Source organism: Culex pipiens, chromosome 3 (genome assembly GCF_016801865.2).
Source record: "Culex pipiens pallens isolate TS chromosome 3, TS_CPP_V2, whole genome shotgun sequence".
Taxonomy (NCBI): domain Eukaryota; kingdom Metazoa; phylum Arthropoda; class Insecta; order Diptera; family Culicidae; genus Culex; species Culex pipiens.
The window spans coordinates 13589955-13616019 of NC_068939.1; the positions used below are offsets into that span (position 1 = coordinate 13589955).

The window sequence follows — 26065 nt, forward strand, 5'->3', positions numbered from 1 at the left end:
TCTAAAAACTCTAAAAACTCTAAAAACTCTAAAAACTCTAAAAACTCTAAAAACTCTTAAAACTCTAAAAAACTCTAAAAACTCTAAAAACTCTAAAAACTCTAAAAACTCTAAAAACTCTAAAAACTCTAAAAACTCTAAAAACTCTAAAAACTCTAAAAACTCTAAAAACTCTAAAAACTCTAAAAACTCTAAAAACTCTAAAAACTAAAAAAACTAAAAAAAAACTCTAAAAACTCAACAAACTAAAAAAAACTCTAAAAACTCTAGAAAACTCTAAAAAACTCTAAAAACTCTAAAAACTCTAAAAACTTAAAAACTCAACAAACTAAAAAAAACACTAAAAACTCTAAAAACTCAAAAAAAACTCAAAATCTCAAAAAACACAAAAAAAAAACCCAAATTTCTAAAACTGTCAAAAACTCCAGAGTTTTTTTTTTTAAGGACCAATAAACTATTGTCTTTTATATGTTTATAGGACCTAATAAAAAAAACTCTAAAACTCAAAAACTGAAAAATATAAAAAAATAATTAAAACCAAATTTCTAAAACTGTCTCTAAAAACACAACCATGCATATTTTGCTAAAAATTGAAAAAAAAAACACAATCTTAAGTCGAAACAGGGCGTCAGTTCTTGGACAACTTCTGATCAACATCGATTTCTGAATTCGACAGATTGCTTGCTTTCTTTAAATTTATCGTCTGCAACAGACAGAATTTGTTTAAGTTACGGCGTTTTCCTTAAAAGTGCTTCCAAAAACTCGAGTCCAGGTGTCAATATGGCGCTGCCTTCCCGTTTCACCTTAAAACACTCATTCAACACAATTCTTTCGGAAGTGCTGGCAACACTTTACAAAACGCCGAAATAAATTTATATTTAAAAGCAAATTTAATTTTTTTAAAAACACTGTTTTGATAAGTTTTATTCACTTTAAAGTGCTTTTTAGAAATGTCCATGAAATATGTTTTTTAATTCTAAAAATCACTTTTGAATAGGGTTGTTCACCCTTTTTTCAATTTGCTTAAAAACTTAAAACAAAATATTAAATAAACCTTAACGGTCAAACATGTTTAAAATACGTGTTTAGTTTTCAATATTTTACGATAAAATCGGTATAAAGCACCTCAAAATGCTTACAAATAAAAATGCGTCGCATAATGTACCTAAATCATAACGACACCAAGTTAGAGCACCCAAAAAGAGTTTTACTTTTATAGCCCCTCCCCGAAATCAAGCATGTTTTGTGCCATAGAAAATCTGTCATATAAAACCAACATAAAAAAGAACCAACCAGCTGACACACACTCACTAGGTCCGCCCTTAACGACCGGAACATCAGTTTTTGCTGCCTTCGATGTCACAATCTTCCAAGAAAAGTCTCAAAAAAAAAGTTCAACGAAATGGACTCATAAAGCGGGTCATTTTATTACTTTGACGAAGGAAGAAGCTCAAGGCTCAAGGCCTACTTCCGACGGGACGGTTGTGAGTTCAGTGTGTCCGGCCTGCGGAATTAATTCACTCACCCTAATTAAACCACCCCGAATCCACTTTCCCCGTCTTTTTGGTTCATGAGAACAACTGAGGCGGTCAAAATTAGGCGGAAAAATTGCAAATCTTGGAAGGTAATTGAGGTACAATTAGTACGATGGACTTTGCATCTGAAAAGAAGTGTTTCGATTCAGTTTTGTTATCAAAATCCTGTAGTTAAAATAATCAAAAACTAAGTTTTGAAACTGATTCGTTAATCGAAAGTAAAACAAATATGTTTTATTAAAATGTATAATATATATATACTTAGATCTAGGGTTTTTTCTCAAAATTTATTTTCCCTAAAAGAACACCCAGTTAGCAAAATCTAAACGCAGAAATATGTATCCTCCCTGCAAAGGCTTATGAATTGATCTCAGTTGAAAGGTTCTCCAAATCTCTGAATTGCAAATGTAACATCCTGGAACAGAACTGTTAAATTCTAATAAAAACACAATTGAAAAATGTATAATATAAATATCAATATTTTTATGCATATTGTCCTTAAGTAAAAAATCAAAGAATTGATGTGTCCCAAATTGAAAAAAAAAAAAAATTTCCTGCATCTTTCCAAAAGTGGTAATGAAGAACCCTTGTGATTTGAATAAAGTCTTGCTTCTCTTGTAGCCCCTAACAAAAATTGAATTCTAAATTATTTAAAATAATTTCTTTTTTAAATTACAATTTCCAGACGACGATTCCGGTGAGAAGACCGTTTCCGTCCTGTTGAGTGGTGACGAGTCCGAAATAACCTTCATCGACCACAGCTACATGGAGATGACGGTAAGTTCTCCGAATAATCAGTAGAATTTCCCACCACTTAATTTCACCACCATTATTCAGCCCGAAAACTGCATGTCCTCGTACGATCCGCACGGCTACTGCGTCATCTACTCGTCCTCGGACCGGTCCAGCTTCCAGATCGCCGAGGAGATCCTGCAGGTGCTGTGGACGTCGGAGAACATCGCCCAGAAGGCGGTCATTCTGGTGGCCAACAAGGCGGACCTGGCCCGCAGCCGGATGGTGACCTCCGATGGTGAGAAATTTGCTTTATTTTTTTGAGGAGGAAAATTCTAACCAATTTATCTTTCGAATTGGCAGAGGGCAAACAGATGGCCACCCAGTACGACTGCAAGTTTATCGAAACCTCCGTCGGAATCAACCACAACGTGGACGAGCTGCTGGTCGGGCTGCTGTCGCAGATTCGGCTCAAGCTGGAGAACCCGGAAAAGTCGCGGTAAGTGTCGGGTGGGGCTTGGAATTAAGTTTGAATATTTGATAATCTATGACGAGATGAATAAACTGGTGCGAACAACAGTTTATCATTACATATGAAATTACAAACCATAAATTTAAAAACAAGCAAAATAAAACTTTTTTCAGTAACATCACTGTATCTCGCCAATAGTTCATTTTAGTATGAGGTCTACATTGATTATTAAGTAAAATTGTCCGGGGAACACGATGGTGATAAAATAAAACAAATAAAAATATAAGGAATTGGTCAAAACTGAATTTTAATACTTAAAACGTTAAAATATAATATTAGTGGGCATTTGAGGGATAAAATTTTATTTTTTTTAATTCCTTGGACAATTTTCAATAAAATGCAGCCTGTAGAAAGTCTTTTGCTCAAATAGTTATGATTGATTTTTAGAGAATCGTCAAAAAAGAGGGCGGTGCCAAAAATAGAGAAATGGTCCAATCAGCACCAAACTTGGGATTTTTGTTAATTATCGATAGATAAACGTTCCCTCCAAGTTTGGTCCAAATCGGTGAAGGTCGAGTCCAAAAGTGTACTCAGTTGACCTGGAATGACCCATATGTATAAAGAATTTCTCAAATTTTCATAATTTGCAATATAAATATCGCTAAATTTTATAAAGAGACAACTTTCACTACACTACGAGTTCAACAAAATTTTCAAAAATACTCAAATTTTCATTATTTGCATTTTAGGTTTCTAACGACGCCAAATTTGCAAAATACTTTGACTGCAAATTTCACAAAATATCGTGTTTTTGAAAATCCTCAAATTTTCATAATTTTTCAAACGACGCAAATTGTGAAAAGATTTTGACTGCTTATTTCTCAAAATATTGTATTTTTTTTATTCAAACTTTTATAATTCACCATATTGGACGACGCAAAGTTTTGTAAAGATAAAAATTCCTCTTTTTTTTTTTTTTTTTTTTTTTGAAGATACTAAAATTTTCTCAATGTGTAATATAGGTATCCAAAGACGCCAAATTTTATAAATATTTTAACCACAAAATTCACAAAATTTTCAAAGATTTACAAATATTTTGGATTTGCATTTTATGTATGTAAAGATTTTGACTACAAATTACCAGGGTGGCCACTCAAATCGAGAAATTGTGAAAGTCGGCATAATAAGCAATATAATTAGCAAACGACGCAAAAAATGTAAATATTTTGACTACAAATTTCACAAAATACCTTAGGTCTTAAACGACACAAAATTTTGTAAAGATTTTTACTTCAAATTGCACGAAATACCGTATTAATTTATTTTCCAAAATGCCAAATTTTCATGGTTTGCAATATAGGTATCAAAAAACGGCAAAATTTTGTAAGGATTTTAACTTCAAATTTCCCAAAATATCGTAATTTTCGAAAATACCATTGGGTCATAATTTACATTATAGGTAAACCACGTGGACACTTCTTTGGAAATCTCAAAGACAGACTGAACAGATGTGTAATACACTTTGAAACACTTTGTTTATTCACGTGTTGAAACCGTGGCCAGTTATTTAAATTTTTAAACTTTTTTATTTGGTCAGAGTCGAGGGACATAAACTTCAAAAAATATTTGCAGTGCCTTACGAAATATTTCACAAAATACCGTGTTTTTTGAAAACACTTAATACCTCATAGTTTACAATAAAGGTATCAAACGACGCAAACTTTTATATATATTTTGACATTTTTTTTTTAATTCTTCAATTTTCATAATTTGAAATATAGATATCGCCAAATTTTATAAAGAGACAAGTTCCACTACACTACAAGTTCCACCAAATTTTCAAAAATACTCATTTTTTCGTGATTTGCCTTTTAGGTTTCTAACGACGCAAAATTTTGCAAAATACTTTGACAAAAAAATAAAAAAATATCGTATTTTTGAAATTCCTAAAATTTTTATAATTTTTCATACGACGCAAATTGTGACAAGATTTTGACCACATTTCACAAAATATTGTATTTTTGAGAAAATTAAAATTTTTATGATTCACAATAAAGGCACAAATTTTTGTCAAGAATTCGACTATAAATTACACATATCTTTTGAAAATACTTAAAGTATTTAAAGTCGCCAAATTTTATAAAGATTCTGAGTACAAAATTTTCAATGATATTCAAAATTTTTTCGCATTTTAGGTATCTCTCACGCAATTTTTTGTAAAGATTTTGATTACAAATTTCACAAAATTTGTTTTTTTTTGAAAATGCTCAAATTTTCTTATTTGACAGTAAATGTATCATCAATATTTTGCTACAAATTAACAAAATTTTCAAAGATATTCAAATTTTCTTATTTTGCATTTTAGGTGTCTAACAACGCAAAATTTTGTAAAGATTTTGACTACAAAATTCACAAAATATCGTTTTTTTTTTAAATGCTCAAAATTTCATAATTGACTATAAAGGTATCGACTCAAGGTTTTATGAAGATTTTGACTACAAATTTCACAAAACACGGTATTTTTTGAAAATACTGCAATTTCCATAATTTGTGTTATTAGTATCAAACGACGCACAATTTTGTTAAGACTTGCCTTCAATTTTTACAAAATACTGGTTTTGTAGTGCTCAAATTCAAGATTTTCAAAAAGATGTTTGTTTAAATACCATATTAAATGAAAACTAGGAAGGCAATACCCATTTTTCCATAATTTTCAATATGAGTAGGTACAAAACGATGCAAAGTTTGGTTAGAAAATAACTAAATTACATTTATGGTATTATACTCATTTTTTTTTATTAAATATCGTATTTTTTCAAATTACAAAAAAAAAAACAATTGAGCAATGAAATAATTAGTAAATGTTCAGGATATTTGAAACAAAAGGGTTTGACACAAACAATTAAAATACTATGAAAATTTATACAAAAATTTCATCATTTAATACCCCCTTGGCAATTTTAGAAAATTGGGTATTTTAAATAAAAACGGTATTTGTGAAAGCTTAACCACAATCTGAAAAAAATATAAATCCTCAAAGCCTGACAAGATTATGTAGGATTTAGGATTATGAGGATGTTCTTTTTAAAAGTTACAAAAAAATGAGTTATTGTAGATTATCACCGACAAGTTAAGATTAAAAATCGCCGAAAAAATAAGATTAAATAAATGGGCGCTATTTGTAGACATTTTATATTATTATATTTTTATTTTTGACATGTTTTATATAAACGAGATAATTTAAAAAATGACCACCGAAATGTTCATGATTAAGGATGATTTTGAATTTTACATAAATTGATGAGTATTTTAAAATCATTTCCTCCCCCAGTGACCTCTTCCGGAAGCGCTCGATCCGCAAGTCCAAACGACGTGCCTGTTCCCCGCTGGGCGGTGCCATCTGTCTGTCCGGCATGGGCGGCGGCACGAACCCGAGCACTCCGGTGGCGGCCACTCCGTCCTCGGCGAGCGGCGGAGGCATCGGGGGCATCGGTGGCGGCGGCGGCGGATTTTCCGTCGAAACTCCGCCCGGAAGTGCCCACAGCAGTCCACGCAAGTACCGCGGCTCGCGGACGTCGGCTAGCCTCAAGGTTAAGGGACTGCTCGGCCGGGTCTGGGCCCGGGACTCCAAATCCAAGAGCTGTGAAAATCTCCACGTGCTGTAAACATGTCGATGTGTTGTACCACCCTAAGTTGATGTGCGTGTGTGTGTGCGTGTGTGTGTGTGTGAACAATCGGTGTGGTGGGTGTAAAAATTCCTCATTTATTCTAAAAAGAAAAAAAAACAAGTAATAAAACCAAAAAACGCAACAGTATCGGTTTCCATGGAGAGAAAAAAATACTCACATTACAAGAAGCAAAACAAACCAGACTCAAAAATAGGCTAAGTTATAGTTCCGATCGTTTTTTCGTACGTTTAGGGTGATGATGACTTGAATCAGAAATTTGCAACTAATGTAAGCAACCAATCGGTATTATGCAAAACAAAGAAAAAGCAGAATGATTTTAAAATTGTAAAATTGAGCACACACTCTAAGTAAGTGATTTCGTTAGTGACTAAGTTAAATTAAGTGAGCGGAACTCAGAACAGAGAATGATCCTTTTTGGAAATGTGAACGTCTGTGTTTACTTGTCTCTCAATTTTTGTACAATTTTTTATATATTAGATTTTACGTTGCCTGAAAGTTACAGCTAAGTTTTTTTACTCCTTCGTTTTGATAAAACCCCACAAACACAAACACACCCTCCACTTTACACAACTCAAGCCACAAACAAGCATTTATAAACCACCCGATCGATCAAAAGTAGAAATAAAAAAATCTCTCAAACCGCACACAAAATGTAATTTATCATTTTCACCCATGAACACACACAATCCACCAAAATTTCATCACAAATCAACAGGAAGTAAAATAGAGAACGCAAATCATCGAAAACAACAATTAAGAGTCCAACAGCCTCCGCCTAGACAAAAAAAAACACAAAGGGTAAGTGCCTTTTTCAGTTTACCAAAAGCGAAGAAAGTGAGGAGATGGGTTTTAAGCGGGAAATGAATAAAAGCAAAAAGAAAAAATCCTTCCCAGATTACATGAATGCAGAATGGGCTGTTTGGTGAGGGTGCAATCTTTGAATAGAGTTTAGCAGTAAGTGTTAACCTTGCGTAAACAGGTTGTCAAACTAAAAAGTGACCTCGTTCATTTGGCAACAATTGCTGTCAAACCATCGGCGTTTCAGTGTAGGAAAAAAACCGTTTTTTAATTTTTTTTATCACTAAAATTCCAATTACTAAATTACGTATTTTCTATTTTGGTAAAAACTTTCGTCATAAAATAATAAAATTGCAAAACAAAACCTTTTTTTTAAATTCAGCCTAAAAACTATCTGCAAAATGAAAATAGCTTACTACAGTAGTTGTTCGGTAACTGGGCGTTGTTTAACTGGGCTGCTTTTTAACTGGGCGCTCGATAACTGGGCCGTAGCCCAGTTAAAAAGCAGACAAACGTCAGATAACCAAAACAAACCAAAAAGACCGAGGGGTTAATGGATGCAAAAATCATATTCAATACATAAAAAAACTTTTTTCAAACTTTTGTTTAATTTCAAGTTACAATTAAAGAAAAATGAAAAGTAAGCATTGTAAATAAATTTGAGTAACTTTTATTTTTATATTTCATCTGGAAAATATTATGCATCGGTGGTCCCCTCGTTTTTTTTTTGTTCAGCCCAGTTAACGAGCAGCATTCGGTGACTGGGCTACGTTCTCAGCCCAGTTACCCAACAACTACTGTTTATAAAAAAAAAGTTCAATTTTTCTAAAAAAAATTTTTTTTTCAAAAAATCATAGCTGCGATCCTAAACTTAAACAAAAATATCTCAAGTTCTAGGAAAATACCTTTTAGATTTTTTCAGCGGTCGTGCTAAAACTTCCCTTTCAACTAAACACATTTTTTTCACCTTAAAATTGCTGTAACTTTTAACCAATAAGTCCAAAAAGATTTTTCTAAATCGAAAATATTTGTTTCTTAGAGCTATAAAAGTGCTCAGAATATATTTTTTCTCTAAAACTTAACTTTGAATGACGCGAAAAAAACTGATTTTTCAAAAGTGGGCAAACATGGGCACTAATTTTAAAAAATGAATAACTGCGACTATTTTCAAAAAAGTTACCTAAAAATTACTATAACTTAAAAACGGTGCACTTAATCAAAATTTCACTAAAGTACTTTTTAGTTGCAAATTCGATTTTACATCAAAAATGAAGTTGAAAAATTGTTGCCACCAATATTTCGATTTTATTAAATTTCGATTTAATTAAAAATAGTGTTTTTTTTTGCAAATCAAGTTTTAGTAACAAAAAATGAAATTAAAAATTACCAAAAAAAAATTTATACCGTGTATTATTTTTTTACAGTGTAATCCTTATCCACACCTACCACTTTGCTGAAGACACCAAATCGATCAAAAAAATTCTATTTTTTTTTGCGATACCAAGTTTTGAAGGATGTTTGACTTTTGTTTGATACACGCAAAAAAATATTTTGTAGAATCAGCCTGTACGAGGTTTGATTCAACAAAAATTTTGTTGAATATAATCAACGCTGATTTTGCGTTGAAACAACCCTTGATTTTCTCAATTCCACAAAAATCTTTTGTTGTTTTGAAAAAGTTGCTTTGACGTTTAGCGTTGATTCAACAAAAATCTTGATTTTCAAATCAACAAAACGTTTTGTTGATTCAAATATGTCTTATTTTTCTGCGTGTAGCTAGGCACAACAAAAAGCATATTTTCAACAGGAAGGTGCTGTGTCCTATCCCTCGCCTAGACCAGACCAAAATCCATGATAAAGCTGTCAGACCAGATCTGTCAGACCAAGACTGTCAGACCAAAAAGCAAAAAGTAAACAATCTTGGTCTTTGACGTAGGTGCACACAAATCAAGAAAAGAAAATTTGAAAAAGAATTTTATTTTTTCAATTCAATGACTGGTTTTGGACTGCAAAATTGAATGTAAGTCAGAAAATGATTAAACAGTGCGGCGGACTGTACACCGACGATTAAATAAGCAGTTAAAAGCTTTATTATTCCACTTTAATTATTGATCGCATTTTCGTTTTACACCTGAACAATCTTGAAATTATTTATACGGATTTGTGATTCCTCTCTTTCCATCATTCCCTTGATTTTCAATCGAGTCTTCATTCTTCATATGTGAACTGATGATTCTCTTCTTCGATGGACCCTTGAATATTGACAACCGGAGAGTCGACTGTACAATTCTGGTGTCAAAAACGTCGACAAAGTTGCTTGGATTGGTTAACAACTCAACAAATTTTAATAAGAGAAAAAAAAATCCCAAAAATATTCCTAAAAAGCAAGATTTTTTTTAACACTCGAATTTTGAACCAGTTTAATTTTCGGCCGAGACCCTTCTCACTTGCAACTACTTTTCTGTCTTGGCTCCAAAATTTTACAATTTTCCGGCAAATCTAATTTTTTTTTTTTTTGCGATCCCTTTTTCAGAATATATTTTTTTCTATACTGTGAAGATGATCCTTTAAGCAATAAGTCACTAAAAATTTAATTTCATTCTGCAAGTATTCAGATTTGGATTGCTGAGAAAATTACAATCAATTGCTGAGGTACAATCTAAAGATGAACTTAAATTGAGAAAAAAAATTTCTAACAACTACTCTGCCGTTCTACGCAGATTGTATCAAGTTCAAAAAGGTACAAAATTGAGAAAAACGCGATTGAGATTTTTCGACCGATTTCTGTGTTTCATACTCATAATTATCCTGGGAGATTGAAGCGCATTCAAGGTGATAACAAGTTTTTATTTTTTGTTATTTTCAAAGAAAAGTTTTCAGAATTCTTAGGTCCATTTATGAATTGTTTTTATAATTGGACAATAGTGGTAGCCTACTGTGTTGGAATTATTACGTTTGAATTGCAACATGCCTAAATTATTGAACCGACCTGGTCAATCTCCTACAGGGGTTCCGGAACATGGTTCCTGTCGCCAGCTCTGTACTGTCTTATCTTGGTGGACCTTCATAAAAATTCCGGTAAAAACTCCGCCATATCTCAGTTCCCCGTGGTCCACCTTGGATGAAACCCTCTGCAATCACTTCCCAGGACTTTTTTGCATAAGAACCATTTTATTGTGCAAAACCAAGGGAATAAAATAAATTAAATTCCACGGAGTTCATTATGAAAACATAAAATATTTGAAAATACAAAAAAGTCAGATTGTGGACTTTTTACCAGCGAATAAACATTTAACATGAAATATTTGTTTACAAAAGAAAATTGTCATTTAATTTCAAGTGATAAGTTGATATATAGATACGCAATTTCATTATATAGCAATTCCCCACGAAAACAGTATGATTCGAAAAAAAAGTTCTCGGATCGGGCTCGAAATTTTTCTGGGTGGTCCTTGGCCAACATAATTAGACCCAGATTTTTTTGTTTGGTCATTAGGTTGACTAACGCCAAGTTAGGGTGGTCCAAAAAATGGCCATTTTCGTCGATTTTCGCAAAACCACTTTTTTCAAAAAAAATATTACTCCGCGCCATTTCAATCGATTTTAGCTGTCTTGGACGCAAATGAAAGAGTATTAGATCGGCTTTTAAGGAAAAATAGTTAGAAGTTTAAAATATCTAGCCTAACATTTGAAAAGGTCGAATGAAAACTTAAAATGCTGTTTTGATGGTCTCGGGACCAACGAGCTTATGTCTGAAAATATTTTTGTCGGATTCCTCGAAAAAAAAAACATATCATATCAAAAAATGGTGAAGTTATGTTTTCAATATTCCGTGATACGATTTTTTGAAAATAAAAACTGGGTTTTTCGACGCACCACTCGCAAAAATGGGAAATTTCGAAAAACTGACGAAAAAAATTTACTTTTTTCACTAAAACTGTTATAAATTTGAAATTAAAGCTATGACCTATACATGTTTGGGTACCATAAGTTGCGTCTTTAAATTACGAAAATTAAAAAAAATGTTTTCATACGTAGGCTTTTTGGTCCCGAGACCTTCAAAACAGTATTTTAAGTTTTCATACGACCTTTTAAAATATCGGCCTAGATATTTGAAATATTTTAACTATTTTTCCTTAAAAGCCTATCTAATACCCTTTCATTTGCGTCCAAATCAATTGAAATGGCGTGGAGTAATGATTTTTTGAAAAAAAAAAAGGGTTTTTGTGAAAACCAACGAAAATTGCCATTTTTTTGACCACCTTAACACGGCGTAGGTCACCCTAATGGCCAAACAAAAAAATACGGGTCTAATTATTTCGGCCAGGGAATCCCCAGAAAATTTTTGAGCCCGATCGGAGAACTTCTTTCGAATCATGCTGTTTTTGTGTAGAATTGCTGTATATTTTGTAAATCTTTGATTGAATAGCACACACATCACACAGCCCATCGACGTACACACAAAGAAAAATTACTCTAAATTTAAAAAGATCGTTCGTTGGATTAAAAGTTCGCGTTGGTGAATATTCGTTGAAAGTTCAAACTTTTCAATTTAAAAGTTGGAAAGTTTTTGATACTACCATGCATTTATGGGACAAAATCGTTGTATTGGTAAAATTATTTTACTTTTAATTGGAAAAGAAACCTTTTATGGCAAGAATACACAATATTTAGCACTACAGGGATAATTTCAGAAAAATGTGCTTGGTTTTTTACATTTATTTAAAAAAAATTAAACAGTATGTTAGAAAAACACTTTTTTGTATTTAACGTTCTCCACTAGCTTCTGCTTCATACGGTACGCCACCGGTCACTTCGGAATACCCCAGGCTGGACGGTTCCGGATGGAGGCTTCGACGCGCGACAGCAGTGTAACACGATGGTCACGTTTCCGGCCTCAATCAGGACAGTCTTGGAGGAGTTGGCCATTGATTCGGGAAGGGTCGTCGACGTTTCCCGGCTGGAAAGTAAAGTGCCTGAACGGGGAGTTCCCGATCCTGGAAGCGCATCCGGAAGATTGGATTGATGAGGCCCTCGGAACGGAGTTCGATTTTGAGCACGTAATCCTACTTCGAGAGTGACACAGATTTTTTTTGGCTCACTGTCCAGATTCATTCGGCTGAAGCTGCGCCGTCGCGACGTGAGTGTTTGTGGGCGGGAAGTTGCTAAAAGAGATTGAAAGTAAGTGATGTTGGCTAGCCACTGCACACATTCTTAATACTCACCGGTGCTGTAAACCGCCGGCACCGAGTGCAACATCTGCGCTGACCACCTCCGATTATGTAGCTTTTCGTCTTCCTCCTCTTCGTCGGAGGCCCATCGTGAAAATAAACTTTCGCGTACTTGTCCAAAAACCGGAAGTTAATCTTCTTCAACGCAATCTCGTTGTTCACGCAACGCTTCGGCAGCGCCATCTCTCGCCCCAGTCCTCACGCGAATTGACCTTCAACCACCAATCCCGGGCCACCACCACCCAATACAACCGGTGCGAATCCACATTCCTACCTCTCATCCTACAAAAACAAACAAAATCAATCACAAACCCCACAAAACACCCAAGCTTCCTTCTTACGCATTCCGGCCGTGGAACAGCTGCAGTTCCTGCAGGAAGCTGGCCTTGTCCTTTTCGAGCACTCGACCTCGTCCCGCTCCTGCACCACCCTCCTTCAAAGGCATTCCGCTGCTGCTGTTTGGCTCACTAAGGTTTCCGCGTCCGAGTCCTGGCTGCTGCCGCGGTCGGCTTTGCTTTGCGTCCTAGACTCACCAGCAGCACCGGACCCACCAAAGTGTTTGTTTACATTTGCGACTTAGGCGTACACGGTTACACGAGAACGTCAAAATGAAAGAAATTTTACAGTCGAATTAAAAGTAAAAACTTTTAAACCAGTGAGCATTGAGATTTTCAAAAACTGTAGCAGTAAAAGTTTTCATTTTCAAAACAAGAAAAAAACTTTTAATGTAGCAAATTTTAACAACTTTTTAATTCAAAAGTAAGTTACTTTTGTCATTACCGTAATATTTTTTTGTGTGTACCCTCGAAGGTAACCTCTGCCACCCCTTTTCAGTTCATATTGATAGAAAAATCTTATAGCTAGCCCAAAAACAAATATCGTTCGATTTAGAAAGTGACCAATCCATGCCATACAATTGTAACGGCTAATCCAACATATAACAACAATACATATGAGACGAACAACATTAATCCCCCCAATGCAGAGAATAAAATTACGAAAGGAATTATGAATGAAAAAGTTTAAAATAAAATAATACAAACATTTCCTAGTCCAGTCCTGCCTTGACATATTAAAAATAAAAAATCCATTACAAAAGTTTGTAGATTTTTTTACAATCATTCAATCAAAATAAACGTTTAAAATAAAATCACAAAAAAATGCAAAATATAGAAGGAATGCGCACCGATAAATGCATCAAAAATGAAAGAAAAGGAAAAAGCAATCATCAGCTGACTTGATCGAGTTCAGTAGCGAGTTACGTAGCTTTTGCTTTGATTTCGACTAGCACAACACAACGTTCCACTGTTTTTTTATTGTTTCATTTTCAAAAACTTATTCTTGTGTGTAACATTCTGTAATCTGTATCTATTGAACAAAAAATAAACTAAACAAGCAATGTATGTAACAAAAAAAAACTGTTTACCAAATGTAACTCATCTTTCCCCTTTGTACTACTCTCTCAGCAAGAATATAATCAATCAAAAGAAGAATACTTCAGCTACACACAAAACTGTTTTTGGTGTTTATTGAAAAAAAGAAATAAAACTTTACATGTAATTGTGATTGAAACGAACGCCGTGCGAGCAAAAAGCAGCATAATTAAAGGATATATTTTAAAACATAATAATGATACAATCGAGAGCCATGTTTTTTATCACCGAAAAAAGCAATCAATTTATTGGCGCCAAATGTTGCGTGAGAGTGCTTGTTTTCCGAATAAGTTCTGGGTTTGATAAATGAGTAGAGGAAAAAAACAAAGTTCAACGATAACGAAGCATGCAACATTTAACCGGAGAAACAAATATCAACTAATTCTACCGAACATTAAACAAGTACATTAATAATGAGAAAAATGAAAAAAAAACATAACATTTTTGGGGTCCAGCTGTAATCGCACAGAACAACACACAACATTACGAAATAAGGCAGAGAAACAATGATCAAAATGTCATTTATTAACAACAACAAAAAAACATAATATCGATTTATAATTCCGGGTCGGAGATTTCCACTAATGAAAGGAAAAGCGGATTGTGGATGGATTAACAACAAGAAGAGCAGAAAAAAAATCTCATTCCAGTCCGGGACAAATTGCAGAATAAAAACAATGTTTTGAACCCTTTTGGCGAAAAAAAAGAGACGAGAGTTGCAACCGTGTGGTAGGCAAGGTGTACTGTACATTGTTCATGCATTAATATTTAAGTGCAATGTAATTGGGAGAAGGGTATTTAATGAAATCAAAAATAAACTGAAATGAATCCAGAATTTCCAGTTGCGTTTTATTTATCTAAGATGGACTAGCTAGACAATGGTCTGAAAAAAACATGTTTTTTTTTATTTATATATTTTTTTTAGATTACATTCGATAGTACAAGCTATGTCAATGATTTTGTTAGTTATCAGAAAAAATCCCTTCATATTTTTTTTATTTTTGCCATTGCTAAAAAAAATATATTTTTTTACCGTGGTGGGATGAGAAGTGGTTATCTTTCATTCAACCTTATTTTTGAATTTTGAAAAAGTGTGGCAATAGTTAAAATCGGTCGTTTTGATTTAGTGCCGGAGGGACAATATCCAGATTTTTAAGCGAAAATGGCGTTACGAATGATGCACGCCCGAAATGTCAAAATCACGCAGTGGTATCAACGTTACAAAAAAAAAGTGTGCCATGACATGACAGCCACACTTTCTTTCTAAAAAAAAATGTGGATAGCCATGTAGGGATTATGGGTTGTAGGATTGTGTAGAAGAATTATACCCGAGACACGTGCGTACTCTCACAAGATCTTTATTATAATGGCTCCCTCCTCTGACAGTTCTTCTCTCCCACCACCGATTACAGTGTTGCCAGACATTTGTACAGACAAGACACTACATCTTCTCCCTTCGTCACAGTTTAGTTGCTTTCTCTACTCTTCTCCCAACTCGTAGTCCTGGAATCTAGCTGGGGGTTTGATAATCCGCTTGGGACGTTGAAGCGCATCTCCTCCTTGACCAATCCCTGGGGTTACCGCTCGATCATTCGCTGCTACCGGGTACTCTGCGTCGAAGTCGGCTTCTGCCAACGTTTCACCATCGACGTCCGGTTCATTCGCTTGTTCAGCTGGCCCAATGCTGCTTCTGATGGGTTTCAGGTGCGAAGAGTTTCGTCGGAACAGATCACCTCGGGGTGTTCTAACCGTCACGCAATTTCCCGCCTTTTGTACCACTACCACCGGTTCCGGGTTGAAATTTGGGGCTAACTTGTTGTCTCGGTGCTGGTTCTTCATCAAGACGTGGTCGCCAATTTGGATGTCCGATGGTTTAGCGTGCACCTTGATGTCCCGGTACACCTTGGCCTGGTACTTTGCGATCCGATCGCGTTCTTGAACCTCCTCCGGAACTACGACTTCTCCCGAAAGGTGCGGGAATCTGTCCTTGAAGCGCCTTCCAAACATCAACTCCGCTGGGGAAACGCCGGTCACAGCGTGTGGAGTTACCGTGTACATGTACAGGTAATCTTGTAGCGCCTTTTCCAGGTTCTCGCCGTTCAATTGTCCGATTTTCAGCGCCTTCAGTATGGATCGGTTCTGTCTCTCCACTTCACCGTTCGCAGCTGGCCAGTACGGTGTTGTGTGGGTGAGTTTGATACCGCTGTCCACACAGTAATCCTTGAACTCCTGGCTGCAAAAGTTGGTTGCGTTGTCCGTCTTCAGAATGTCCGGCAGCCCGAGCCGTGTGAAAATTCGCTCAAGACGCTGGATGACCAAAACTGAAGTGATCTTGGTCATTACTTCCACCACACAGTAGCGACTGTAGGCATCAATCAGGACGAACAGGTACTTGCCGTTTGGTAGTGGACCGAGGAAGTCAGCGCTCAAATGACTCCACGGCTTTGATGGCATTTCTTGGATACACAACGGTTCTGGACTTGGTCCGCTCCCAACTGCTTGACACTCCAGGCACTGCTTGCAACGTTTGTCAACGTCTTGATCGATCCCTGGCCACCAAACCGCAGCTCTCAGTCGACGTTTCATTTTGCTGCTACCCGGGTGACCACCATGTGCTAGATCCAAAACTCTTTCTCGAAGACTTTGCGGAACGACGATCTTGTTGCGCCGTAGAACCACCTGGTTGGCGTAGCAGAGTTCGTTTTGGAATGGACGGTATCGCTTCATGTCGTCACCCCAGGTTCCTGTTCTTATCGCCTTACGCAGCATGAACGTTTCAGCATCTTCTTCCGCCGCTTGGATCAACTCCGTCATTGTCAGAGTTGCTGGCAACGCACTTTCGACCATGGCGCACAGATCCTTTTCGCAGTCCTTGTCGCAGTTTCGTGCCTCCTCGCTTTGAGCGAGTCGCGACAAAGGGTCGGCGATGTTCGCTTTCCCAGGAACGTGTCGTACTAGGAAACGGTACCCCATCAGGTTCAACACCCAGCGCTGCTGTCGTTCGTTCGGAGCTGATTCGGTAGCGAAAATCTTGACCAGCGGCTTGTGATCAGTCAGCACTACGAAAAACTTTCCCCGCAGGTACATGTCAAATCTGCCGATCGCCCAGTAAATTGCCAACGCTTCCTTATCCAAAACCGAGTACCTGCGCTCGGTCTTCGACAAGCTTTTGCTTGCGTAACTTATCACCCTTCGCTGACCGTTGTCCGTCTGCAGGAGAACAGCACCCAGTCCCGTGGCACTTGCATCTACCACCAGGGTTGTTTCACTTTCCGGACTGTAGAATCCCAGGTGCTGCGGGTTTGACAGAGAACTTTTAATGGACGTGAACGCTTTTTCGGCTTGTTTCGTCCACTTGAACTTGGCCCCCTTCACCGTCATGTCCCTCAGCGGAGTGCTGATCGAGGAAAGATTCGGGATAAATTTTCCGACGTAGTTCGCCAAACCAAGGAAACTCCGAATCTCTTCGGCTGACTCCGGTCGCCGGAATGACTTGATTGCACTAACCTTCTCTTCCATTGGCAGTATTCCGTCACTCGACAGCAGATGTCCCATGAATGAGACCTTCGTCTGACCAATCTGGCACTTCAGCTTGTTCACTGTTAATCCGCACTCCTCGATCCGCTTCATCAACGCCGCCAGCCGCCGATCGTGCTCTTCTCGAGTTCGGCCAAAGACCAAAATATCGTCGATGAAGTGCTTTACCCCCTCGAGCCCTTTCAGCATTTTTCCCAGCTCTCGTTGGAAAACCTCCGATGCGATGCTCATCCCAAACATCAGTCGCTTAAAGCGAAAGTAAGCCTTCGGCGTGACGAATGTGGTTATTTCCCGAGAATCCGGATGTAGTTCCAGCTGATGAAATGCTTGCGTGAGGTCGATCTTTGAGAAATACTTGCATCCGTTGAGGTAGGGCATGATTTCATCGAATGTCGGGAGAGGGTATCGTTGCGGGACAATAGCAGTGTTAGCGCGTCGCATGTCCACGCAGAGCCTTACTTTACGACCTCCGTCCTTCGGCGTCACGACAAGCGGAGATGACCAAGTGACCTTGTTCGGCGCATACTCGATCACATCCTGGTCCAAGAGCTTCTGCAGCTCCGCTTCGACGACGGCTTGCAAAGGAATCGGCAATCTGCGGCAGGGCTGCTGTACAGGGCGAACTTTCTGATCCAACTCGACGACGACGGACACGCCTTTAGCTTTTCCGAAAGCTGGTGTTTTGCTTTCTTGCACCTGCGAAACTTCAGACTTGATCTGCAACACGCCCAAATCTATCGAGGTCGTTTTTCCCAACAGATTAGCTCCGTGACCACGAATGACGTAGATTTCCCGATGTACAGTCTTAGGCCCGTGCGAGATGTCCGCCTTGAAAACACCCTTTACGTCCAGCCGATTGTTGCCGTACGCCATCAGCTTCTTGCGGGTTTCGTTGTTCTCGTAGCTCACTTTACAACCTTTCTTCTTCAGCAATTCCCAAGTGCCTTCGTCGATTACGTTGACTGATGCCCCGGAGTCCACCGTCCACTTCAGCTTTACTCCTCCCACCGAACACGAAATCTTCGTGTTGTACTTCGAGCTCTCCCTTACCACTTCACTTTGCTTCATCGTTGTAGAGAAAATGTGCAGCACTTCACTGTTCTCACTGTCGGCATCGCTGTCTTTGTCTTCGTCCGAATCTTCTTCGTCGGAACTATCCACTTGTCGCACTTTCTTCTTCTTCGTTTTCGCGGTGTGGCTCTTCGTGCGACATTGTAGCTTGAAATGTCCAACAAGTCCACATTTGTCGCATTTCTTCTTGAGAGCTGGGCACTTCTTGGAGTTCGCAAAATGTTCCAGAGAGCCACATCGGAAACACTTTCCACCATCCACTTTGTTCACTGCTGCAGGTCCGTTTGACGTCGAAGCGACGGCCTCCTGCTTATTCAGCTCAATCGTTTCCAAGATCCTTCCTTCCTCCAGGATGTCCTTCAGCACCACCAGTCGCTTCTTCAAAATCGCCTCTCGAAGAGCATCCGACGTCGAGCCGTCGAAGATTTGTTCCGTGATTCGCATGTCCAGAGCACCTCCGTAGTCACACAAGTTCCCCTGATGACGCAACTTTCTCGCAAACTGCTCAATCCCGTCACTGCCTTCTTGTTTCATGCGTCGGAACAATACTCTTTCATGAGGGACACACACCACCGGTTCGAAGTGCTTATCCAGCAAATTGACCGCCTCTTTGAAAACATCCGATCCATTCGGAGGTTCAGCAGCATGTTCCGGGTCATCGTAGAAAATTTCTTGCACTTCCGGTCCGGCGAGGTGCAAAAGCATCGCCTTCTTCTTCTCATTGTTCACCGTGCCGCAGCACGTCATGTAAAGATCGAATGACCTTCGCCAAGATTTCCATCTCTTTCCCACTGTCGCGGTTTCTCCAACCACGAAAGGTTGAATATTGTGATTCATCATCTCACTCGCACACTTCGATGCTCACACACGCGACGCTCAAAATTCGTTCAATTTCCCGTTTTCTGCTAGCCGAACTACTTCCCTTCGCACGGTTTTTCACAAAAACGGTACTTTCGCGATCTTTTCCGCGCGTTCTCCCGGTAAATTTCCCGAATCGTCGCCAAAATGTAGAAGAATTATACCCGAGACACGTGCGTACTCTCACAAGATCTTTATTATAATGGCTCCCTCCTCTGACAGTTCTTCTCTCCCACCACCGATTACAGTGTTGCCAGACATTTGTACAGACAAGACACTACAGATTGAATATATAAATTTATTATTAAATGAGTATTTATTATAAGATTGATATAATTCATAAATAAGAGTTTAGAGCGCAACAAAAAGTGCGCACCTTCGTGCATATTGCCTTGTTAGTTGACAGATTGCGGATTGAGTGCGAGAGCGCGCTTGCGAGCTGCGAGAGAGAACAACGAGCGAGAAAACAACGAGATGCGCGCGTCCGGCGAAAGAGAGAATGAAGATTGTCAAATCAGTTTTGTGGTTAATTTGTGTGGAATAAGACGTGTTGTTTGTTAATTGCAAAATATCTGTGATTTAATTATAAAAGAAAGTCCCCGATCACGACAAGCCAAAAACTTGCATAATGTTAAAAATAGTTTTTTCATGTTTTTCGTCTTTTTTCGATCTGTACAAAAATCTTGTTTTTTGTTTGCTTTTAAATGTATTTTATAAATAAAATAAATGTTAACATTAAAAAGTACAAGTTTGCACAATGTATTCTTTAATTTCTCATCAAATTTAATTTATTTCTTAAAGTTGCACCGAAAAAAAATAGAAAAAAAATAAATGCGTTGCTGTTTGATTTTTTATGCTTATTTGTGGCATTTTCCAAAAATCATGACTGAAAAATCAGAAACACTGCTATTTTTTAATTGTCCGTTGCAAATATTTTTAGAAATTAAAAAAAAATTGCCCCCTTATGTTTTGGACCGATTTTGAAGGGGAGGGGGGCGATTTTGATGACATAAACTTTTAAACATATTTGCAACGGCCTATGTAAAACAACTTAAAATATGATTTTTTTGTTGAATCTAAAAGATAATGCAAATACAAAATTTTATAAATTTTTTTGTCAAAAGCAAATCGTTTTTGAAACAAAATCAAATTTGCAAGCAAAAAGAACATCACATATTATTTTTTTCGATTATAACGGTAAGCTTAAATGTTAAATTCACAGGTAAAAAATATTTTTGATTTGAAAAAAGTAGTGACTATGGAGCAACTACCGTAAATAGCTGTAAATATCAGGTAATCCATACACGGCATGCGCGAGATTTCAAACAAAAATTTAAACGATTTTGTATTTTCGTCCTTCAGAAAATATTTTTTAACATTGCTGTTAACATTATTTATTTATATTTTTAGACAAAGGTCGAGCTCGAGCTGTCACTGGTCACTCAAAAAAAAAAGGTTATGCAAATTGATTGAAAGTGAAATTGATTCAGTAACACGAATTTGATGAAATTGTCACCAGAAAATGGGATTTAAGGGTTTCATTGAGCAAAAATTTACACAGACCAAATTCACTAAATGAAAAATGTCTATTTCTATGTTAAACTGCCTAGGAAAAGCTTTTCCGAAGCGTTATCAGTCTCAGATGGTAGTCCCGGATCTTCCCTAAAAGCACCAGGTCGAATTGAGTTGATATCTGGATGAAGCACATTTTATTTGAATTTGAAATTGTGCTATTTTTTCACTAAAATGCCAATAACTCCCTTCAGATTTAATTTAATAACATGCTTCACCATTCATTTTGATGCATTTTTTATGCCCTTTTAGATTCATTTTTATTTTGGAATTTAATTAAATTGTGCTTAAGTCACAGCCATTTTACGATTTTTGACGTTTTTGAGCCTTTAAACTTTGTGTCCCGATTAACCCCCACTTCCCGTGGACCTAGAGCGCTCATATTTGGCCCAGATGCTGGCCGGGTCCGGTGGTTTAGTGGTTAGCGTGGGAGCCTCTTACCCCAGCAGGCCTGGGTTCAATCCCAGACGGAGCCGGTGACATTTTTCGAGACGAGATTTGCCTGAACACGCCTTCTATCGGATGGGGAAGTAACACGTCGGTCCATTTTCGTAAAAGAGGTTTTGGGTGACTCATCACACAAAAACTTCGGACGCCTAGAAATGAGCAGAAACTTGCAACAGAGTCCACAAAAGACCCGGGGGTCGTTAAAGTGGATTGCTTTGCTTTTTTGCTCTGTTAATAATAATTTTAACCACGAGAGAATGCATTTTAAATTAAATTCAGCTAATTTCATTTAAAATTACGCTGAAATTTTGAAAAAAATCCCCTTTGATTTTTTGGGTGGATTTTGAAGGGTTGGGGGATCGAGACAAAAACTTTTAAAAATATTTGCAACAGCCTAATACACACAAATAATTTACTAAAAACTATCTCATGCTCATTTTTGAGACATTTGTTTCAACTTAAAACAAAACAAAAAGACAAGTAATTTAATCTAAAAATAATTAAATTCACTTTCATTTTGAAATCTAAGGTTTTTTTTGGAAAAGGTTCTATAAGCTATTGTCTTTCATATGTTTATAGGACCTATTAAAAAAAAAGAGTTATGAAACTTTCAAAAAAAACGTTACTTAATCCACCTTTAGGTGGTTGGTGCCTTCCTCAAATTCATGAAGTCAATACATTCAGTAAAAATAGCAGCATTCCCTTAACATGTTTAACAAATCAACTTTATTACTCATTTCTTTTGATAGGGTTCGCAGACCTTCAATTTTTCTGGCTCATCGGCAAGGTCTGATAAAAAAAACCTATCCAACGATAGTTCGCATGGAAGATTCAGACAATATTTTTATCACAATTTCTGAAATCCGACCTCTAAAAAGTGTATAAATAACACTTAAGTGCTAATAACTTTTGAAAGGGTTGTCCGATCCTCAATGTATTAGGCTCATTTGAAAGGTCTTTCGATTGTCTAACTAACGACAGGTCGCATGATGGACCCGGACTTCATTTTCATTGAAATATCTGAGATCCGGCCTCCAAAAAGTGTATAAATTACACTTAAGTGCTAATAACTTTTGAAAGGGTTGTCAGATCCTCGATGTTTTAGGCTCATTTGAAAGGTCTTTCGATTATCTAACTAACGATGGGTCGCATGATGGACCCGGACTTCATTTTCATTGAAATATCTGAGATCCGGCCTCCAAAAAGTGTATAAATAACACTTAAGTGTTAATAACTTTTGATAGGGTTGTCGGATCATCAATGTTTTGGTCTCATTGGAAAGGTCTTTTTAATACCTTCCTGAAAATGTATAACATGATAGGGTTTCTTGCAAAAACCACCCTTTTTACAATCTTCCGGACATACGCCAAAATCGTTTTTTAGCATAACTTTTGAAGTACTTAACTTAACTTGCTGATTTTAAATAGAGACCTATGGTACCCCGAGACGGATTGAATGAGAATAATACGGTCAAAATCCGTTCATCCAGTCCGGAGATAATCGAGTGACAATTTTTTTGTCCACCCACCTACACACATCCACACAGACATTTGCTCAGAACATGATTCTGAGTCGATAGGTATACGTGAAGGTGGGTCTACGAGGTCGAATTAAGAAGTTCATTTTTCGAGTGATTGTATAGCCTTTCCTCAGTAAGGTGAGGAAGGGAAAAACTCTAAAAATTCTTTCTGGCAAAATCCAAAAAAAAATCATATTTGTTTTTAAACACGAACCACCCCGCGTACATCACTTTGGCCGATAAGGCATTTCGGAGAGCAGAAGCCGAGGGGTTCACAGAATGAATTTTTAATGTGCAGTATAATTGGGTCCTAAAATGAAGCTTTGATTGCTGATATTATTGTTTACAGCGATAAAGCTTATTTTTCTGAGTACAATGACCCTTTGTACGACCACATAGAGTTTTAAATGTATTTTTAAATCAATTTTGAAAAATTAACCTCGCGGTCCTTCTTGACAGAAAAGCTCCTACTTGACAGCTCGTTCCAAGGGGACCATAGTTGATCCATCGAAAAAATGTTGTCTTGTCATTATTTTTTTGCATTAAAATGAAAAAAAGGTATCAGAAATGATTTTTTATCGTGTTTTTTACCGTTGTACATACAAATTGACATAGGGCTTTAGTACCCAATTGTAAAATAATATTTAAAATAACTGATTTTATATTTGCTATTTTGCTAAAAAAATTCTAATATTTTTATCAGAATTTGGAAAATTAATTTGCAGATTTCTTAAAAACAGTGTTGTTTGATTTAAGACAGATCACTGAGGAAAAAGAATGTAAGATTTTCATAAGTCTACATCTTATGTGCTGCCTGATTTGAGTATCCACTAGCCTCTCGCGATTTTCATAGACAATCTTATGACCGTCACTATAAATTCATATGGTTATAACTAAACTTTACTTATGTATTTGGTCCACTGTTGATGGACTATGGACTTCATAAGAAATTCTTATGGAATTCATCTGTAATTTTTCAATGGTTTTCGCGTATGATGCTAGTGTGAAATTTTTTGACATTTCAAGATGGCGAAAGGACGGATCGATCAGACAATTTTAAACGCTCGCTACTCCAAATCGCCCCGTAGTTCGTTCCGGTAACTACTTCACAAAGCTGCCGCCGCCGCTATGAGTTTTACCGCGACCTCCAAGACACAGGTAAGTTCTGTGGCGGGTGTTTCGTGGGTTTTAGTTCGAAGTTCAGGGTTGTTACGGACGGCGCGGATCGCGCGGATGGCGCGTTTCGCGCGGATAGCGCGGATCTGGCGCGGATTTGCTGGCTAATTTTGCTCAGGCGCGGATTTCGCGCGGATGGCAATTTTGATAAATAAATTAATTGAGAGAGATAGAATTACTTTCAAGTTATTAAGAAAAATATTATCAGGAATTACCAGAATTTGTTTTTTTCCTTTGAGTGCAAGAATTTTCTTCTGAAAATGTTAGTTTGTATTTTCTTAGTACCGTCGAAAAATAAAGATGAAGATTATGTAGAAATTATTTTTTATATGTTTCTTGTCATTTCTTCACATCTCCGGCTCTAAATAATTAATTTCTTTTGATTTGAGTAATGATTTTTAACCTTATTTATTTTTTTATTTTATACTGGATTTATTGAATTTTCCAATGTTGTAAATTAAATATAACAAACTTTTCCCGAAGATACAGACATTAGAATGTGTAACAAAAACGATTATTGGGGTTTGTTCTGGTGGGCGCCAAATATGAGCTTGATTGGACGTATCAGAAGCTGGCCTCCACTTTCCACTTTTAGACGGGATTTAATCCGTAGAAATATTTTTTTTCTAAATTTAAATATCCTTGGCGAAAATTAAAAGATCAAAACATTCAAAATTCAAAGCTTCAGAAATTCAAAAATTCGATTTTTTTTGTTTTAATAGTTTTTTTTATCCAAAAAAAATCTTAAATTCTTAAATTCTTAAGTTCTTAAATTCTTAAATTCTTAAATTCTTAAATTCTTAAATTCTTAAATTCTTAAATTCTTAAATTCTTAAATTCTTAAATTCTTAAATTCTTAAATTCTTAAATTCTTAAATTCTTAAATTCTTAAATTCTTAAATTCTTAAATTCTTAAATTCTTAAATTCTTAAATTCTTAAATTCTTAAATTCTTAAATTCTTAAATTCTTAAATTCTTAAATTCTTAAATTCTTAAATTCTTAAATTCTTAAATTCTTAAATTCTTAAATTCTTAAATTCTTAAATTCTTAAATTCTTAAATTCTTAAATTCTTAAATTCTTAAATTCTTAAATTCTTAAATTCTTAAATTCTTAAATTCTTAAATTCTTAAATTCTTAAATTCTTAAATTCTTAAATTCTTAAATTCTTAAATTCTTAAATTCTTAAATTCTTAAATTCTTAAATTCTTAAATTCTTAAATTCTTAAATTCTTAAATTCTTAAATTCTTAAATTCTTAAATTCTTAAATTCTTAAATTCTTAAATTCTTAAATTCTTAAATTCTTAAATTCTTAAATTCTTAAATTCTTAAATTCTTAAATTCTTAAATTCTTAACTTTTTAAATTCTTAACTTTTTAAATTCTTAAATTCTTGAATGCCACAATTTTTGAAGTCATATTTTATGTTAGAGATTTTGAAATTATGATAAGAAAATATTTAAAATATCGGAAATGAAATTTCTTTCGGAGTTAAATTTTAGCGAGAAAATTGGAATACAAACTGTATAAAAATTCGTAGATTTTGACTTTTTAGACCTTCAAAATTTAAAATTTTATCATATTAATATTTTAGATTTTGATTTATTTTTGAGCTTATAGTTTTAAGTAATTTTTTTCAGGTTTTTAAATATTGTATTTTTGTAGATTTTTTCATGACCCTTCCTTGACCGACTCTTGAGGTTTTTTTTTAAAATGGATTTGTTGCTTTCATTCTTTTGGAGTCTTTAAACATAAAACGAGTTTGTTTTTTTTAATCAAATTCTTTGTCAATTATTAAATGTTGGTCGCGATATTTTTTATATGGCGCGGATTTGGCGCGGTTTCGGGTTTGAGGTCGGCGCGGATTTGGCGCGGATTTTTTTTCGACTCTCCCGTAACAACCCTGGAAGTTGAATATTTTGTTGTGGTATTTTAGGTAATATCAATGGCCGTTGGTTCCGCCGGCGGCCCTCCTCAGCATCCTCCATAAGGATCC

General features: G+C 36.1%; 2 protein-coding genes and 1 long non-coding RNA gene across 5 annotated transcripts in view; 1 reads left to right on the plus strand and 2 right to left on the minus strand.

The window, feature by feature from the left end:
• LOC120419494 (uncharacterized) overlaps window positions 1-7067 on the plus strand; it is a 140828-nt gene extending 133761 nt beyond the window's left edge. For all 3 annotated transcript variants that reach the window (XM_039582184.2, XM_039582183.2, XM_039582185.2), the window contains 4 exons: window positions 2221-2312; window positions 2373-2565; window positions 2631-2766; window positions 6071-7067. In XM_039582184.2, coding sequence (XP_039438118.1) covers window positions 2221-2312; window positions 2373-2565; window positions 2631-2766; window positions 6071-6404 — 755 coding nt within the window. In that variant the 3' untranslated portion in view covers window positions 6405-7067. The remainder of the gene's footprint in view (window positions 1-2220; window positions 2313-2372; window positions 2566-2630; window positions 2767-6070) is intronic.
• A 2756-nt stretch (window positions 7068-9823) lies between these two features.
• On the minus strand, window positions 9824-14720 carry LOC120419507 (uncharacterized). The gene is made up of 3 exons (XR_008212602.1): window positions 12799-14720; window positions 12452-12739; window positions 9824-12391 (listed from the first exon to the last, which is right to left on the minus strand). It is a non-coding gene; the product is annotated as an uncharacterized LOC120419507 (long non-coding RNA).
• Window positions 14721-15369: 649 nt separating this feature from the next.
• On the minus strand, window positions 15370-19245 carry LOC120419510 (uncharacterized protein K02A2.6-like). Its single transcript, XM_039582209.1, has one exon. The coding sequence runs from the start codon at window positions 19243-19245 to the stop codon at window positions 15370-15372; it is 3876 nt and encodes a 1291-aa protein (XP_039438143.1).
• Window positions 19246-26065: the final 6820 nt, after the last annotated feature.